Source organism: Rhinichthys klamathensis, unplaced genomic scaffold (genome assembly GCF_029890125.1).
Source record: "Rhinichthys klamathensis goyatoka isolate OS25496 unplaced genomic scaffold, OSU_Roscu_1.1 h1tg000331l_1, whole genome shotgun sequence".
Classification (NCBI taxonomy): Eukaryota; Metazoa; Chordata; class Actinopteri; order Cypriniformes; family Leuciscidae; genus Rhinichthys; species Rhinichthys klamathensis.
Genome location: NW_026606846.1, coordinates 1050073 through 1070160, shown reverse-complemented (window position 1 = coordinate 1070160; position 20088 = coordinate 1050073). Strand labels below are relative to the sequence as shown.

At 39.7% G+C, this 20088-nt stretch overlaps 1 protein-coding gene across 4 annotated transcripts; it reads right to left on the bottom strand.

Moving 5' to 3' along the window:
• Nucleotides 1–1233: 1233 nt before the first annotated feature.
• Nucleotides 1234–19623, bottom strand: poldip3 (polymerase (DNA-directed), delta interacting protein 3). 4 transcript variants are annotated; one of them, XM_056272177.1, is made up of 10 exons: nucleotides 19524–19623; nucleotides 17644–17753; nucleotides 16308–16684; nucleotides 15101–15157; nucleotides 14026–14118; nucleotides 13154–13339; nucleotides 10635–10712; nucleotides 6994–7123; nucleotides 6098–6164; nucleotides 1234–1525 (listed from the first exon to the last, which is right to left on the bottom strand). In XM_056272177.1, exons 1-10 carry the CDS (start codon nucleotides 19589–19591, stop codon nucleotides 1306–1308), a joined length of 1386 nt encoding a protein of 461 aa, XP_056128152.1. In that variant the 5' UTR covers nucleotides 19592–19623; the 3' UTR covers nucleotides 1234–1305. The 4 variants fall into 4 exon arrangements, with proteins under 4 accessions (XP_056128152.1, XP_056128153.1, XP_056128151.1 ...); XM_056272176.1 differs by having other exon boundaries at nucleotides 1236–1525; nucleotides 15101–15160; nucleotides 19524–19621; XM_056272179.1 differs by lacking the exon at nucleotides 1234–1525 and adding an exon at nucleotides 1627–1657 and having other exon boundaries at nucleotides 15101–15160; nucleotides 19524–19621.
• Between the last annotated feature and the right edge of the window lie 465 nt (nucleotides 19624–20088).

Below are 20088 nucleotides of genomic sequence, written 5' to 3'. Positions count from 1 at the left end.
CTTATCTCAATATTGGTGTGCTTATGAACAGACTAAAATAAACACAAAGTCTTGTAAGTGAAATAGAAACCTTAAGTTGTTTACTGAAATAAAATAGTAAAATTCAAATAGCAATTGAAAATAAGATTAAAATAAAGACCACATACACATACACTGTCAAGAGTTCAGGTGAGAAAACAGACAAAACTTTCAGAGATTAATTTGGACTCTGGCTTCATACTGTCATTGTGAAATAGTACTGATCTAAGCCATTACGATCCTAAGAGTGACTTCCGACATGGGCCATAATAGGCTAAAATAGACTGTTGTTTGTGAAATGAGGACAATTTTACTCTTTTCGATCATCTCATTAAATCATAATTTTCTTAAGCAGTGAATTACCTGTCAGCTTGCACTAATTATGAGACTGCAGTCAGTGTTGCAGAAACAAAGGAGGTAATGATTAGGGATGCGAACTGTAAAATAATATGTTGGGTTCCATTAACGATTATTTTAGTTTAGTTTAACTTTAAGAAAGGAATATTTGGCCAAATGATGAGAATTTTAATAATAAATAGATTTCTCTTTACAGCGAGGTGTGTTTGGGCTGTGCTCTTAGTGTGACATTACATGATTTCCGTAGTGTTTTTATAGCTGTGATCTCACTGTTGAGGTCTGGAAACATGACTCACAGTTCGACCACAATAGAGGCGTGATCATCTCTGAACCCAGTTGATGAGTTTAAAGACTGGCTTCTGCTGGTTCTGGCATCGGTCTAGAGATCATTGAAAAACCTTTTCATTTTATGGAGTCAGATGAAACGAGTTAATACATAAGATAAAATGTATTGCATTTAATTAAAAATCCCTTTGCCATGGGAAGAGACGGAGCACGCGTGAGACCTTCACCGCTAATCGAGTGCCGCCATTGGATCGAATTAGACAGCCTTACAAATATACAGTAAAGTGTAATTTATTCCTGTGATCAAAGCTGAATGTTCAGCATCATTACTCCAGTCTTCAGTGTCACATGATCCTTCAGAAATCACTCTAATATGAGGATCTGATGCTCAAGACATATTAACATTTTATTTCTCAGGATTCTTAGATGAGCAAAGTTAAAGAGAACAGCATTTATTTGAAAGAATCTTTTGTAACATTGTAACTGTGACTATCTGAATAAAAGTATTTCCTCATGTGGAAGACACTAACGTGTGTAAATGATGATGTGAGACAGCGGGTATAAACGAAGATCTTTACTGGAGAAAAGAAAGAGTTGACAGAGGTTAAAAGCGAACAGAAACGGGTCATCTCCGAGATGATGGGGTTATATCTTGATGCGGAAGGCGGTGGCGTGCGCTCCGGCCCCGGGCTCTGCTCCTGCACTGGGGCCACTGGTGCTGCTGGGGCCGCTGGAGGACTTGAACAGGGCCCTCAGGATGGTCTGCGGATCCACCTCGGCCCCCGCGGGTCTGGAGCCCGAGCGAGACGACGACGACGAGTCCTTCTGGGCCGAGCCGACCGCACCGGGGGAGTCACTCAGCCTCCTGAAACACCATTCATCATCATCATCATCATCATCATTATTATCATCATTATCATCATCATCACTCAGCCTCCTGAAACACCACCATTATGATGATCATTATCATTATTATCATCATCAGTCACTCAGCCTCCTGAAACATCACCATTATGATGATCATTATCATTATTATCATCATCATTATCATCATCATCATCATCACTCAGCCTCCTGAAACACCACCATTATGATGATCATCATCACAGACCACAGACCCATCACAGCACAACTAAACACATCATGCTTCACATATCCTAATTATGATGTATAAAGTCGAAATAATGACATGTTGAAATTATGACGTAGATATTGAAAAAGTATAGCCGAAATTATGATATAGATAGTCTCAATTGCGGTAAAAAGTCAAAATTATGAGGTTTAAATGTCGAAATTGATATGCCAAGTCAAACTGATGACAAATTGAAATTATGATCGAAAATGACAAATTGAAATGAAGACAAAATTATGACAAATTTTAAGTTATGATGTTGAAATTATGACAGAAATTGACAAAAAAAATTACAGAAAATGAAAAATTGACAAATTGAAATTACCCCAAATTGAAATTATGACAAATTGAAATATTGACCTGTTGAAATTATGACGTAGAAACTGAAAATTATAACAAATTGAAATTATGACGTAGAAATTATGATTATTAAGAAATTGAAATTATGGCAAATTGAAAATGACAACTTGAAGTTGAAATAATGACATGTTGAAATTATGACGTAGAAACTGAAAATGGAAATTATAACAAATTGAAATGATGAAGTAGAAATTATGACTAAGAAATTGAAACTATGGCAAATTGAAAATGACAACTTGAAGTTGAAATAATGACAATTTGAAATTATGACATAGAAATTGAAAATTTAAACAAATTGAAATTGACAAATTAATGATGTTGAAACTGATTCTGTTGAAATTATGACGTATACATTGAAAAGGTATAGGTTTAAATGTGGAAATTGACATACCATGTCAAAATGATGACAAATTGAAATAATGATATAAATTGAAATTATGATATAGTTAGTCTCAATTACGATAAAAAGTCAAAATGAGGATGTTGAAATCACAAATCGAAAATGACAAATTGAAATTATGACAGAAATTGACAAAAATAAAATTATATAAATTCAATTTGGCGTAATTTAAATTTGTCAATTGCCATGTCACAATTTCAATGTGTTAATTTCAATTTATATAATTTCATTTTTATGTCAATTTCTGTCATAATTTCAATTTGTTATAATTTCAATTTTTAGTTTCTACGTCGTAATTTCAACAGGTCATTATTTCAATTTATCATAATTTCAATTTGGCGTAATTTAAATTTGTCAATTGCTGTCATAATTTCAATGTGTTAATTTCAAATTATGAGAAATTGAAATAATGACCTGTTGAAATTATGACGTAGAAATTGACAAATTGAAATTATGCCAAATTGAAATTGACAACTTGAAGTTGTGATGTTGAAATAATGACATGTTGAAATTATGGCGTCGAAATTTAACATTTTCATTATAATAAATTGAAATTATGACGTAGATATTGACAAATTGAAATTATGACAAATTAAAATGAAATTCGAAGTGAAATTTTTTTTAAAGTTAAAATTAGGACAGTCAAAATTGACAAATTGAAATGAAGACAAAATGATGACAAATTGAAATTATGACAGAAATTGACAAAAATAAAATTATATAAATTTAAATTAACACATTGAAATTATGACATAGCAATTGACACATTTAAATTACGCCAAATTGAAATTATGATAAATTGAAATAATGACCTGTTGAAATTACGACGTAGAAACTAAAAATTTAAATTATAACAAATTGAAATAATGACGTAGAAATTGACAACTTGAAGTTGTGATGTTGAAATAATGACATGTTGAAATTATGGCATTGAAATTTAACATTTTTATTATAATAAATTGAAATTATGACGTAGATATTGACAAATTGAAATTAAAAAAAATTTCACTTCGAATTTCATTTTAATTTGTCATAATTTCAATTTGTCAATATCTACGTCATAATTTCAATTTATTATAATAAAAATGTTAAATTTCAATGCCATAATTTCAACATGTCATTATTTCAACATCACAACTTCAAGTTGTCAATTTCTACGTCATTATTTCAATTTGTTATAATTTCAATTTTTAGTTTCTACGTCGTAATTTCAACAGGTCATTATTTCAATTTATCATAATTTCAATTTGGCGTAATTTAAATGTGTCAATTGCTATGTCATAATTTCAATGTGTTAATTTAAATTTATATAATTATATTTTTGTCAATTTCTGTCATAATTTCAATTTGTCATCATTTTGTCTTCATTTCAATTTGTCAATTTTGACTGTCCTAATTTTAACTTTAAAAAAAATTTCACTTCGAATTTCATTTTAATTTGTCATAATTTCAATTTGTCAATATCTACGTCATAATTTCAACTTATTATAATGAAAATGTTAAATTTCGACGCCATAATTTCAACATGTCATTATTTCAACATCACAACTTCAAGTTGTCAATTTCAATTTGGCATAATTTCAATTTGTCATCATTTTGTCTTCATTTCAATTTGTCAATTTTGACTGTCCTAATTTTAACTTTAAAAAAAATTTCACTTCGAATTTCATTTTAATTTGTCATAAAGTTAAAATTAGGACAGTCAAAATTGACAAATTGAAATGAAGACAAAATGATGACAAATTGAAATTATGCCAAATTGAAATTGACAACTTGAAGTTGTGATGTTGAAATAATGACATGTTGAAATTATGGCGTCGAAATTTAACATTTTCATTATAAGTTGAAATTATGATGTAGATATTGACAAATTGAAATTATGACAAATTAAAATGAAATTCGAAGTGAAATTTTTTTTAAAGTTAAAATTAGGACAGTCAAAATTGACAAATTGAAATGAAGACAAAATGATGACAAATTGAAATTATGACAGAAATTGACAAAAATAAAATTATATAAATTGAAATCAACACATTGAAATTATGACATAGCAATTGACACATTTAAATTACGCCAAATTGAAATTATGATAAATTGAAATAATGACCTGTTGAAATTACGACGTAGAAACTAAAAATTTAAATTATAACAAATTGAAATAATGACGTAGAAATTGACAACTTGAAGTTGTGATGTTGAAATAATGACATGTTGAAATTATGGCATCGAAATTTAACATTTTTATTATAATTAATTGAAATTATGACGTAGATATTGACTAATTGAAATTATGACAAATTAAAATGAAATTCGAAGTGAATTTTTTTTTTTTAAGTTAAAATTAGGACAGTCAAAATTGACAAATTGAAATGAAGACAAAATGATGACAAATTGAAATTATGACAGAAATTGACAAAAATAAAATTATATAAATTTAAATTAACACATTGAAATTATGACATAGCAATTGACAAATTTAAATTACGCCAAATTGAAATTATGATAAATTGAAATGACGACCTGTTGAAATTACAACATAGAAACTAAAAATTGAAATTGTAACAAATTGAAATTATGACGTAGAAATTGACAAATTGAAATTATGCCAAATTGAAAATGACAACTTGAAGTTATGATGTTGAAATAATGACATGTTGAAATTATGGCGTCGAAATGTAACATTTTTATTATAAGAAGTTGAAATTATGACGTACATATTGACTAATTGAAATTATGACAAATTAAAATGAAATTCGAAGTGAAATTTAAAAAAAAAAAAAGTTAAAATTAGGACAGTCAAAATTGACAAATTGAAATGAAGACAAAATGATGACAAATTGAAATTATGACAAAAAATTGACATAAAAATCAAATTATATAAATTGAAATTAACACATTGAAATTATGACATAGCAATTGACTAATTAAAATTACGCCAAATTTAAATTATGGTAAATTGAAAAAATGACCTGTTGAAATTACGACGAAGAAACTAAAAATTGAAATTATAACAAATTGAAATTATGACGTAGAAATTGACATTGAAATTATGCCAAATTGAAAATGACAACTTGAAGTTATGATGTTGAAATAATGGCGTCGAAATTTAACATTTTTACTATAACAAGTTGAAATTATGACGTAGATATTGACTAATTGAAATTATGACAAATTAAAATGAAATTCAAAGTGATTTTTTTAAAAAAAAAAGTTAAAATTAGGACAGTCAAAATTGACAAATTGAAAATATGACAAATTGAAAGACAAGACAAAATTATGACGTTGAAGTTATGATATGTTGAAATGATGACAAATGATCATCACGAATTTGAAATAAGTAAAAAATTATGACAAATTGAAATTAAGACGTCAACATATAAAAGTCGCAATTGACATAAAAAGTTACAATTACGAGTCAAAATTATGACAAATTGAAATGATAAAATAAATTGAAATATGACGTAATAATTACAACAACATGTTAAAATGCTGAAACTGAAGTGAAAATGATGTAGTGTGTGTGTGAGAGAGAGATGGGAACTCACAGGAGGATGGGCTGCTCTGACGTGATCACACTGCCCTGCATGTGGAGGTTACACTTCATCGGCTGACCTGAACACACACACACACACACACACACAGCATCCTCAGGGTATGTTCTTCACTTACACTTATACAAGTTATGACTGAAAATATACCGTATTGTTCAGACTATAAGGCCCTTTTCAAGATGTACCATTTGGGAAAAGAAAATGCTTTTATTTGACATTTATTTTCACTGCACATTTTTCATATTTCTTGTATGGTAAATACTGGTCAAATGCATTTAGAAAAATAAGCACTTTTTGGCATGCCATTAAATACCCAGCAGCCCATCTGAATAATATAACAACACCCAGCCGTGTAGAAGAGCAGCCTGTGATGACCAGTAGAAGTGTGTGTAGCGCATATTCGGAACAATACGGTATATAAACATATATACATAACACACAATAATATATACAATTTCATAATAATACACATAATATCACACAGTGGAACTTTAAAAATGTGTAAAGTTTGAAGAATTCATTTTTCTATTATGATTAGCTCTTTCCCTGCCCTGGAGTGAGTGTTCGCTCATGTTTATGATCATCGTTCTGAATCTGATCTGGAACAAATCTTTGACAAACACACGATTTCCTCAGATTTATGAAACTTACCCACATTCAAGTGTTGATAAAAAAAGAATAAAACAGGTTTTATTGTTTAAAAGCAGAGGCTGTTGTTCTCTTTTGATATATGGACTGAGGCCAGGAGAAGCGCTGGCGGGGAAGAGTTCAGATGTGATTAACCAATCAAAGCCATAGACGATGACGAGCTGTTCACGTCTCAGAGCACACACACACACACACACACACACACACACACACATGATTATAATGATTATAATAAGCCTCACCATCCAGGCAGCGGTTGTTGTACTTCCTGTAGGCGCTGACCGCATCATCCTTGCGCACGAACACCACCTCGGCCACGCCCACTTTCAGCAGCCGCGCACGCTTCAGCGCGCCACACACACAGAACAGCTCCTGCACACACACACACATCACTGTGACATCTGTACACACACACACGTGCTGCCCACTACACACTGCTGATCTACTGGTGTGTTCATGTAACGGCCACGTTTGGTCTCATCTGACAGCACACACACACACACACACACACTGCTGATCTACTGGTGTGTTCATGTAACGGCCACGTTTGCTCTCATCGGACAGCACACACACACACACACACACACTGCTGATCTACTGGTGTGTTCATGTAACGGCCACGTTTGCTCTCATCGGACAGCACACACACACACATCACTGTGACATCTGTACACACACACACACTGCTGATCTACTGGTGTGTTCATGTAACGGCCACGTTTGCTCTCATCTGACAGCACACACACACACACACACACATCACTGTGACATCTGTACACACACACACACTGCTGATCTACTGGTGTGTTCATGTAACGGCCACGTTTGCTCTCATCGGACAGCACACACACACACACACACACACTGCTGATCTACTGGTGTGTTCATGTAACGGCCACGTTTGCTCTCATCGGACAGCACACACACACACACACACACACACATCACTGTGACATCTGTACACACACACACACTGCTGATCTACTGGTGTGTTCATGTAACGGCCACGTTTGCTCTCATCGGACAGCACACACACACACACACACACACACTGCTGATCTACTGGTGTGTTCATGTAACGGCCACGTTTGCTCTCATCGGACAGCACACACACACACACACACACATCACTGTGACATCTGTACACACACACACACTGCTGATCTACTGGTGTGTTCATGTAACGGCCACGTTTGCTCTCATCAGACAGCACACACACACACACACACACACACTGCTGATCTACTGGTGTGTTCATGTAACGGCCACGTTTGCTCTCATCAGACAGCACACACACACACACACACACACACACACACTGCTGATCTACTGGTGTGTTCATGTAACGGCCACGTTTGCTCTCATCGGACAGCTCCTGCACTTATGAACGATTAGGCACTACTGCTGAAACACACGCTGAGGAGAACATGTTCATGTGTCCTGATCTCTGGCTCTCCTGTCAGTTTAGGTGTTAGTGATCCACTCATGCTGAAAGGCGTTAATCCTGTCACTCACACACACACACACACACACACACCAAAGCATAACCTCATATTATTATATTATTATTACAGTGGGTATAGGTCAGTTAGTTTGCCACTCATACACACCAGTGTTCTTGTTTTTGTTGCTTCCCTTGACCTGTAATTACTGTGAGTATAGTAACAGGGTGTGTAACAGTGTGTGTAACAGTGTATAGTAACAGTGTGTGTAACAGTGTATAGTAACAGGGTGTGTAACAGTGTATAGTAACAGGGTGTGTGACAGTGTATAGTAACGGGGTGTGTGACAGTGTATAGTAACAGGGTGTGTAACAGTGTATAGTAACAGGGTGTGTGACAGTGTATAGTAACAGGGTGTGTGACAGTGTATAGTAACGGGGTGTGTGACAGTGTATAGTAACAGGGTGTGTAACAGTGTATAGTCACAGGGTGTGTAACAGTGTATAGTCACAGGGTGTGTAACAGTGTATAGTCACAGGGTGTGTAACAGTGTATAGTAACAGGGTGTGTAACAGTGTATAGTAACAGTGTGTGTAACAGGGTGTGTAACAGGGTGTGTAACAGGGTGTGTAACAGGGTGTGTAACAGGGTGTGTAACAGGGTGTGTAACAGGGTGTGTAACAGGGTGTGTAACAGGGTGTGTAACAGGGTGTGTAACAGGGTGTGTAACAGGGTGTGTAACAGGGTGTGTAACAGGGTGTGTAACAGGGTGTGTAACAGTGTATAGTAACAGGGTGTGTAACAGTGTGTGTAACAGTGTATAGTAACAGGGTGTGTAACAGTGTATAGTAACAGGGTGTGTAACAGTGTGTGTAACAGTGTATAGTAACAGTGTGTGTAACAGTGTATAGTAACAGTGTGTGTAACAGTGTATAGTAACAGTGTGTGTAACAGTGTGTGTAACAGTGTATAGTAACAGTGTGTGTAACAGTGTGTGTAACAGTGTATAGTAACAGGGTGTGTAACAGTGTATAGTAACAGGGTGTGTAACAGTGTGTGTAACAGTGTATAGTAACAGTGTATAGTAACAGTGTATAGTAACAGTGTGTGTAACAGTGTGTGTAACAGTGTATAGTAACAGTGTGTGTAACAGTGTATAGTAACAGTGTATAGTAACAGTGTATAGTAACAGTGTATAGTAACAGGGTGTGTAACAGGGTGTGTAACAGTGTATAGTAACAGTGTGTGTAACAGTGTATAGTAACAGTGTATAGTAACAGTGTGTGTAACAGTGTGTGTAACAGTGTATAGTAACAGTGTGTGTAACAGTGTATAGTAACAGTGTATAGTAACAGTGTATAGTAACAGGGTGTGTAACAGGGTGTGTAACAGTGTGTGTAACAGTGTATAGTAACAGTGTATAGTAACAGTGTATAGTAACAGTGTATAGTAACAGGGTGTGTAACAGTGTGTGTAACAGTGTATAGTAACAGGGTGTGTAACAGTGTATAGTAACAGGGTGTGTAACAGTGTATAGTAACAGGGTGTGTAACAGTGTGTGTAACAGTGTGTGTAACAGTGTATAGTAACAGTGTATAGTAACAGTGTGTGTAACAGTGTATAGTAACAGGGTGTTTAACAGTGTATAGTAACAGGGTGTGTAACAGTGTATAGTAACAGGGTGTGTAACAGTGTGTGTAACAGTGTATAGTAACAGTGTGTGTAACAGTGTATAGTAACAGGGTGTGGAACAGTGTATAGTAACAACGTGTGTAACAGTGTATAGTAACAGGGTGTGTAACAGTGTATAGTAACAGTGTATAGTAACAGGGTGTGGAACAGTGTATAGTAACAAGGTGTGTAACAGTGTATAGTAACAGGGTGTGTAACAGTGTATAGTAACAGGGTGTGTAACAGTGTATAGTAACAGTGTATAGTAACAGGGTGTGTAACAGTGTATAGTAACAAGGTGTGTAACAGTGTATAGTAACAGGGTGTGTAACAGTGTATAGTAACAGGGTGTGTAACAGTGTATAGTAACAGGGTGTGTAACAGTGTATAGTAACAGGGTGTGTAACAGTGTATAGTAACAGGGTGTGTAACAGTGTATAGTAACAGGGTGTGTAACAGTGTATAGTAACAGTGTGTGTAACAGTGTATAGCAACAGGGTGTGTAACAGTGTATAGTAACAAGGTGTGTAACAGTGTATAGTAACAGGGTGTGTAACAGTGTATAGTAACAGGGTGTGGAACAGTGTATAGTAACAGGGTGTGTAACAGTGTATAGTAACAGGGTGTGTAACAGTGTATAGTAACAGGGTGTGTAACAGTGTATAGTAACAGGGTGTGTAACAGTGTATAGTAACAGGGTGTGTAACAGTGTATAGTAACAGGGTGTGTAACAGTGTATAGTAACAGTGTGTGTAACTGTACACACTCACCACTATGTCCTCCTCCGTCACTCGAGGATGAAGATTGTGGACCGTGATCTTAGTTCCCTCCAGTGGACTGATCACCGGCTGAGACACACACACACACACACACACACACACACACACACACACACACACACACAGGTTAACCCCTTCATCAACAGCACACAGGTAACAGTGCTGCAACCACACAATACTGGGGTATCCATTAATCTGAACATTATTCTTTACGTTCAACAAATATTGAAGAAAAAAAACATTTGTAATTAAAACTTTAGATTTAAACCTTAATTTAAAGGAATTCACACACCACTCTCAGCAGCTCTTCAATTTGTTCACAAGCACTGGAGTGAGTGTGTGTGAGAGAGAGAGAGAGAGAGAGAGAGAGAGAGAGAGAGAGAGAGAGAGAGAGAGAGAGAGAGAGAGAGAGAGAGAGAGAGAGAGAGAGAGAGAGAGAGAGAGAGAGAGCGTACCTGTGGGGGTGTGTGTGTGTACCTGTGGGGGTGGGTGTGTGTGTACCTGTGGGGTAGGTGTGTGTGTGTACCTGTGGGGTTGTGTGTGTGTACCTGTGGGGTTGTGTGTGTGTGTACCTGTGGGGGGGTGTGTGTGTGTACCTGTGGGTGTGTGTGTACCTGTGGGGGTGGGGGTGTGTGTACCTGTGGGGGGGGGTGGGGTGTGTGAGAGAGAGTGAGAGCGTACCTGTGGGGGTGTGTGCGTACCTGTGGGGGGGGGGTGTGTGAGAGAGAGAGAGTGCGTACCTGTGGGGGTGTGTGTGTGTGTACCTGTGGGGGGGTGGGGTGTGTGAGAGAGAGAGAGAGCGTACCTGTGGGGGGGGGGGGTGTGTGAGAGAGAGAGAGAGCGTACCTGTGGGGGTGTGTGTGTACCTGTGGGGGTGTGTGCGTACCTGTGGGGGGGGTGGGGTGTGTGAGAGAGAGAGAGAGTGTACCTGTGGGGAGTGTGGGGGGGTGAGAGCGTACCTGTGTGTGTGTGTGTGTACCTGTGGGGGTGTGTGTGTGTACCCTGTGGGGTTGTGTGTGTGTGTGTGCCTGTGGGGGTGTGTGTGTGTGTGTGTGTGTGTACCTGTGGGTGTGTGTGTGTGTACCTGTGGGGGTGTGTGCGTACCTGTGTGTGTGTGTGTGTGTGTGTACCTGTGGGTGTGTGTGTACCTGTGGGGGGTGTGTGCGTACCTGTGGGGGTGTGTGTTGTGTGTGTGTGTGTGTGGTACCTGTGGGTGTGTGTGTACCTGTGGGGGTGGGGGTGTGTGTACCTGTGGGGGGGTGGGGTGTGTGAGAGAGAGAGAGAGCGTACCTGTGGGGGGGGGGGGGGGGGGGGGGGGGTGAGAGAGAGAGAGAGCGTACCTGTGGGGGGGTGTGTGAGAGAGAGAGAGAGCGTACCTGTGGGGGGGTGTGTGAGAGAGAGAGAGAGCGTACCTGTGGGGGGGGGGGGGGGGGGGGGTGAGAGAGAGAGAGAGCGTACCTGTGGGGGGGTGTGTGAGAGAGAGAGAGAGCGTACCTGTGGGGGGGTGTGTGAGAGAGAGAGAGAGCGTACCTGTGGGGGTGTGTGCGTACCTGTGGGGGTGTGTGTGTGTACCTGTGGGGTTGTGTGTGTGTGCCCTGTGGGGTTGTGTGTTGTGTGTGTGCCTGTGGGGGTGTGTGTGTGTGTGTGTGTGTGTACCTGTGGGTGTGTGTGTGTGTACCTGTGGGGGTGTGTGCGTACCTGTGGGGGGGTGGGGTGTGTGAGAGAGAGAGAGAGCGTACCTGTGGGGGTGTGTGCGTACCTGTGGGGGTGTGTGCGTACCTGTGGGGGTGTGTGTGTGTACCTGTGGGGTTGTGTGTGTGTGTGTGCCTGTGGGGGTGTGTGTGTGTGTGTGTGTGTGTACCTGTGGGTGTGTGTGTGTGTACCTGTGGGGGTGTGTGCGTACCTGTGTGTGTGTGTGTGTGTGTGTACCTGTGGGTGTGTGTGTACCTGTGGGGGTGTGTGCGTACCTGTGTGTGTGTGTGTGTGTGTGTACCTGTGGGTGTGTGCGTACCTGTGGGGGTGTGTGTGTGTGTACCTGTGGGTGTGTGCGTACCTGTGGGGGTGTGTGTGTGTGTGTGTGTGTGTGTGTGTGTACCTGTGGGTGTGTGTGTACCTGTGGGTGTGTGTGTACCTGTGGGGGTGGGGGTGTGTGTACCTGTGGGGGGGTGGGGTGTGTGAGAGAGAGAGAGAGAGCGTACCTGTGGGGGGGGGGGGGGGTGTGTGTGAGAGAGAGAGAGAGCGTACCTGTGGGGGGGGTGTGTGAGAGAGAGAGAGAGCGTACCTGTGGGGGTGTGTGCGTACCTGTGGGGGTGTGTGCGTACCTGTGGGGGGGGGGGGTGTGTGAGAGAGAGAGAGCGTACCTGTGGGGGTGTGTGCGTACCTGTGGGGGTGTGTGTGTGTGTGTACCTGTGGGGGTGTGTGTGTGTGTACCTGTGGGGGGGGGTGGGGTGTGTGTGAGAGAGAGTGCGTACCTGTGGGGAGGGTGTGTGTGAGAGAGAGAGAGAGCGTACCTGTGGGGGTGTGTGTGTTTGTCCGCTGGCATCTCCACCCGCCTGTTGCGTGGCAACGGTTGTCCTGGAGACAGGCTGCAGGGTCTGTGTGGGGGGGCGAGCCGTCGCCGTGGAGACGGAAGGGGGCGTGTACGAGTCGTTCTTCACCACCTTAGTGAAGGGAGTCGAGAGAGAGACAGGCACCGGCTGCAGAGAGAGAGACAGACAATCAGACAGTGTGAGAGTGTGTGTGTCTGTGTGTGTGAGTGAGTGTGATTGAGTGAGAGAGAGAGTGAGTGAGTGTGTGAGAGAGTGAGTGAGTGAGAGTGAGTGAGTGTGTGAGAGAGTGAGAGAGTGTAAGAGACTGTGTGAGTAAGTGAGTGAGTGTGAGAGTGTGTGAGAGAGTGAGTGTGAGAGTGTGAGTGTGTGAGTGTGTGAGAGTGAGTGTGTGAGTGTGAGAGTGAGTGTGAATGAGAGTGTGTGAGTGTGTGAGAGTGAGTGAGAGAGTGTGAGAGTGAGTGTGTGAGTGTGAGAGTGAGTGTGAATGAGAGTGTGTGAGTGTGTGAGAGTGAGTGAGAGAGTGTGAGAGTGAGTGTGAATGAGAGTGTGAGAGTGAGTGTGTGAGTGAGTGTGAGAGTGTGAGAGTGAGTGAGTGAGTGAGAGAGTGTGAGAGTGAGTGAGAGAGTGTGAGAGTGAGTGAGAGAGTGTGAGAGTGAGTGTGTGAGTGAGTGTGAGAGTGTGAGAGTGAGTGAGTGAGTGAGTGAGTGAGTGAGTGAGTGAGTGAGTGAGTGAGTGAGTGAGTGAGTGAGTGAGTGAGTGAGTGAGTGAGTGAGTGAGTGAGAGTGAGTGTGAATGAGAGTGTGAGAGTGAGTGAGTGTGAGTGTGTGACTCACTCGTGTCTGCAGGTTGTTGGCTGTGGTGAACTTCATCTGTTTGTTGGGCATCACTGCACCACCATCCTCATCTTCATCAGCAGCAGACACACCCTACAGAGAGAGACCAGAGAGTGTGTGTTCATCACAACAGTGCTGGTTGACTGCGATCAGTGGCCGGATACAGTGTTCTTCACACGGACGCGCGCTTCAATCCGTAGCGGAGAGACTCTCTATTCGTTCCGGTGAAATCACAACACATAACGCACACAAACGTGTCCCTGCCTGATATACAACCACTGATGAGCAATCGGTTTAGATGAGGAGGAAACACTATAGTTCTTACTGCGGATTAGAACCCAGACCCTCTGCCACGCTGGGCTAAACCACTGGACCATTACAGTACATGCGCGTAACAGTCGGATATATATTACCAACAACATGTATTAGATCTCATTAAACGACAAATTATTCTGAAGGCGATGTGTGGGCGTCACACTGCGTATGGGGGATTACGCCGCTGACTCCCAGTGTCCACAACTCAAGTGCCTTTACAAACGCCGCTCAATCCTTCATCATGATTACCACTGACGGGCTGCAAACACTGGAATCTGGCTAATAAAAAATATTAATTGTGGAGGCTCCTGACTGTTGTACAGCGCAGTCTCTACGGTTGCTAAATAGCGGGACGCGTTTAATAATAAAGAGAGCTATTACAAGTCTGGGCAAGAGATGCTGTTCCCAAACACACCGCAACGAGACAAGCACATTATACTCTGGGCTTCATGTGTGTGTCTAAACGATCAAATGTACACACAATCATCAGTTTGTGTGTATAATGGACGTATGGGAATATTTGGGAGAAAAGATGTTGCGTCATTAGATCTGCCCTCGGTCTTAAAGGGGCAGCAGTCTAATAACCATGCGGATGATTGCTCCATTACTGCGAATCACACACCGAAAGGCAAAGAGAAGATCACAGTAATGTTAGTAGACCTTCCTGTAGTTAAAGCACTGTGCCTATATAATGGGTTTCTTTGCTTAATACACATATATATTCATCATAACAGTGATGCGGGAGTCATGTGACACTGACCGGAGCCGCTCGGCTGGGAACGTTGATGCGGATCCCGCTGGTCATTCCCACAGGCCTCTGCTGCACACACACACACACACACAACATCAGTTAGCTGTCAATCACAGGTCAGAGCGCTCTGATTGGCCAGCTACAGTAACAGCTGACAGATCAGCGCTGCTTAACTAAAGCTACTGGAAACCATTTCCATACATCAAGTTGAACTGAATCAGGTTTTATTTCAGTCAACATCTATTTTATTTCAAGTAACAGTACAGCTTTTGTTATGGTTTTATGAGCACTGTTCGGGGCTTTTTGGACTCCACATGACGTTTGCTGAAGAAAATAAAAAATAAATAACAGTTCTCTTTATCCAAATGGCACGAGACTTGGTACAGTCGTCCACACTTTCTGGAGCTACAAATAAAAACATGTACTGGAATGATATCTTTTATGTAAGTGTGGGAAGAAAGTTTGGGATCACAGGCAACTAAATGGAATTTTGTAACAAAATAATTTTTTTATATTCATTTAAAAAAATATAATAAATCCTCCAAAAACAGCACAAATGTGGAGTAAAAACATTAATAAACTGAGTAAAATGACATTTGTTTTAAAAAAAACTAGAGATGCACCGATACGAAAGTTTTGGCCGATCCCGATAACGATAACTCTTCCGATATATTGGCCGATAAATGTAAATCCAAATTTTATATAACTTTTGAGAGCCTGATTACAAAAACAAAAGTCTCACCATTAAAATCCACGTCCCAAACACACATTATAATTTATGTAGCCAATATTTTTCTCCAGTCATATTTCAAGCTAGTGTTGTCACGGTAACAAATATCTTTATTCGGCACCAATACCAGCGAAAATCCACGGTTCTCGGTACCAAAGCTCAATTTAGATTAAATTTACATATATTAAAGTGTATATCACGATTACAAATATGGAAACTGTAGTATCAAAACCACTTTACAATAAGATTCCATTTGTTAGATAACATTAGATGAAAATGACCTAACAATAAACAATAGCGATATATCGTGCATCTCTAAAATATATATATTTTTTTTGTTACAAATTTCCCTTTTGTTGTTGCCTGGGGTCTCTGGAGCCCGAACAGTGTAAACCGCAAACGAGCAGTGCGCAAGGGTTAACAATTACCCTGATCTGAGCCCTCTTTCGGGTCACATGATGTTAATCTTGCCTGTCATTGGCTCACCTGGATGGTTTTGGTGATCTTCAGAGCTGCTGCCAGCTGATTGGACGTCGGCGGGACGCTCCTCTTCAAGCTCAGCCTATCGCGTGCGTCGACGACTCTGGTGATCCCGCCCCCGGGCTGCAAGGCCACGCCCCCTCTGGGTCCAGCGTTGTGGATGTGTATGTGTGGGACGACGGGTTTGGCGGGTGACGGCGGGACAGAGGCGATCGCGGGCGTCAGCTGGTGTTTGCGCGAGTTGATGGTCTGCCGCGCGTCCTGAACTACTGCGCCTGCGCTGCCCCCTCTGGCCCGGATGCGGAACCGCGCGTCCTTCTGTGCTAGCTTCTCCCGCGCGTCCTTCTGCGCTAGCTTCTCCCGCGCATCCTTCACCTGAAACGCTGGACGACAGACAGAAACTACACTCTGTAAAAAAACGTACTCATAAATTTGTTCTTAACTTGAAATGCTTGAGTACATTAATTCAGACATTTAAAGGTGCAGTGTGTAAGTTTAGCGGCATCTAGTGGTGAGGTTGTGAATTCAGAAGTTACGGTGGCCGACAGGAAGTGATGTCGTCGTCTGAGACAGCAGCCAGTTAAACGAGGTTTCTTTACAAAGATCATTTAAGAAATTAGGTTTACTTGATTATTCAGTAAATGTATATGTTATTGAGAATGTTATTGTGCCTTGTTCATCATTGTGTCAGTGTTTTATTCGCTGACTTTAGCAGCTTCTTATCATGAAGAACAACAGTGACGAAACGCGTTTGTCCGTTCAGGGCCACCGTAGAAACATGTGGATGTAAGCGGACCCGCGGTGTGTGTCGAGAGAAACGCCTCATTCTACGCTAATAAACACATAACGGCTCATTATATAAGGGTTTTATACACCACTGAACACATAGTTATGTATATGATATTGCATTTCTGTCAACAGATCCTCCTAAATATTACACACTGCACCTTTAGCTTAAAAATCTCATGTAATCTCAATGAGAACATTAATTAGTTTAAATTTACCTAGCTAACACGCTAGTTCAATAAACGTTAACTTGCTAATTTGCTAACGGTAGCATAGCATAGCACTTGCTGTATGAGTGCAGCAATATAAAGCTTTTAACATGTACTTACTCTCAAACCAAGCTCATGCACCACTTCCTAAAACCAACATCATCGGTTCGGTTTACTTAAAATATATCAGTTCTGTGAACTTGACAGAAAAAAAAGTGCTAAATACTCATTAAAGTGAATTTGACTGAACTAATTCGTTTAAGTTTGTCCTACTCAAACCGATTGATTATTTTGAGCGTTAGGGTTTACAGTGAGGGATTAACAGCTGTCAATCTCAGGGCGTTTACCTCCTGTGGCTCCGCCCACTCCCAGCCGCTGTCTGACATCACCACTGCCGATCTTCTGACGCGCGTCGAAGGCCCTGCCCACCGACCCCGCCCCTCTGCCATATACGGGCCTGTGGGCGGGACAGACACACTCGCTCATGAATATTCATCAAGACAACATCCAAAAGGCTTTTCTTACTTTTGTGTTATTCTCATATCAGTCAGAAAGTTGGCTGTGTTGGTTCATATTATATCACTTAGAATCAAAATTAGCTTTATTATCCAGTGTTAGTTCATATTATATCATTTAGAATCAAAATTAGCTTTATTATCCAGAGTGTCCGTTCATATTATATCACTTAGAATCAAAATTAGCTTTATTATCCAGTGTTAGTTCATATTATATCAGTCAGAATCAAAATTGGCTTTATTATCCAGTGTATTAGTTCATATTATATCAGTCAGAATCAAAATTAGCTTTATTATCCAGTGTGTTAGTTCATATTATATCAGTCAGAATCAAAATTAGCTTTATTATCCAGTGTGTTAGTTCATATTATATCATTTAGAATCAAAATTAGCTTTATTATCCAGTGTTAGTTCATATTATATCAGTCAGAATCAAAATTGGCTTTATTATCCAGTGTATTAGTTCATATTATATCATTTAGAATCAAAATTAGCTTTATTATCCAGAGTGTCCGTTCATATTATATCACTTAGAATCAAAATTAGCTTTATTATCCAGTGTTAGTTCATATTATATCAGTCAGAATCAAAATTGGCTTTATTATCCAGTGTATTAGTTCATATTATATCAGTCAGAATCAAAATTAGCTTTATTATCCAGTGTGTTAGTTCATATTATATCATTTAGAATCAAATTTAGCTTTATTATCCAGTGTTAGTTCATATTATATCAGTCAGAATCAAATTTAGCTTTATTATCCAGTGTATTAGTTCATATTATATCATTTAGAATCAAAATTAGCTTTATTATCCAGTGTATTAGTTCATATTATATCAGTCAGAATCAAAATTAGCTTTATTATCCAGTGTGTAAGTTCATATTATATCATTTAGAATCAAAATTAGCTTTATTATCCAGTGTTAGTTCATATTATATCAGTCAGAATCAAAATTGGCTTTATTATCCAGTGTATTAGTTCATATTATATCAGTCAGAATCAAAATTAGCTTTATTATCCAGTGTGTTAGTTCATATTATATCATTTAGAATCAAATTTAGCTTTATTATCCAGTGTTAGTTCATATTATATCAGTCAGAATCAAATTTAGCTTTATTATCCAGTGCATTAGTTCATATTATATCAGTCAGAATCAAAATTGGCTTTATTTTCCAGTGTGCTAGATAGTTTATTTTAATTCTGACTGATACAGGAGTAAGAGATACCGTTTGTTTATGAACACACACATCATGTGTGCTTTATTCTACACACGGTCCGGATTATAGTTCGTTACTCTGAGTCAAGAGTGTTTGATTGTACGCACTTCTGTGTCGATCGACGGATATCGGCCGATACATCGATCAATCGCTGGATTAAGCGCGTTTCTGTAACACAGCCGTGTAAACACCCGCGTTCAGTGATATACAGTAACGCTTGTAGAGATAATGTAAATGAAAAATGGAAGTTAAATGAATGGAATGTACGGGGTTTGTTTGTAAAAACAGCCACATAAACGCGATGGACGCCATGAGCCACGCGCGTCAGCCAATCACAACACGAGAGCGGCCATCTTAGCCAATCAGCTGCAGGGGAAGGCGGGACATCTCGCGGGCTAAGAGCCTTACACGACTGCGTTTATAAAAAAAACACAATAACGCTAAAACACCGCAGCGGTTTATAGTATCGCTGTTAAAAGTGATGTGGAAGGTTTACCTCTTACTGACTCCTCGAGGGTTAAAGCTGCGGCGACGAATCACTTCATCCAGAGAGAGATCCGCCATATCTACCGTTGTGGATTCCGTGTAGACACGAGTGCGCATGCGCGTGACGCACATATGGGCGGGGCTAAACAATGCGTGACGGGCAGCCGACAGGGTCAAAATTCACGTATGAAATGCGAAAACGCAAGAAGATTCAATCACAGTCCATTAGTTTACATTTACATCCACAACTATAAGCCTTACATGAATCACAAATATAAACAATATCAACGCTTATTTGTACAGTTTTCAAATTACTTATGCAATGTAATAAAACTATCTTTTTACACTACCAGTCAAAAGTTTCGGATCAGTAAGATTTTTTACGTTTAAAAAAAAAAGTCTCTTCTGCTCACAAAGGCTGCATGTATTTGATTAAAAATACAAAAAAACAGTAATATTGTGTAATATTACTCCAGTGTAAATCATCTGTTTTCTATGTGAATATACAGTAAAGTGTAATTTATTCCTGTGATCAAAGCTGAATTTTCAGCATCATTACTCCAGTCTTCAGTGTC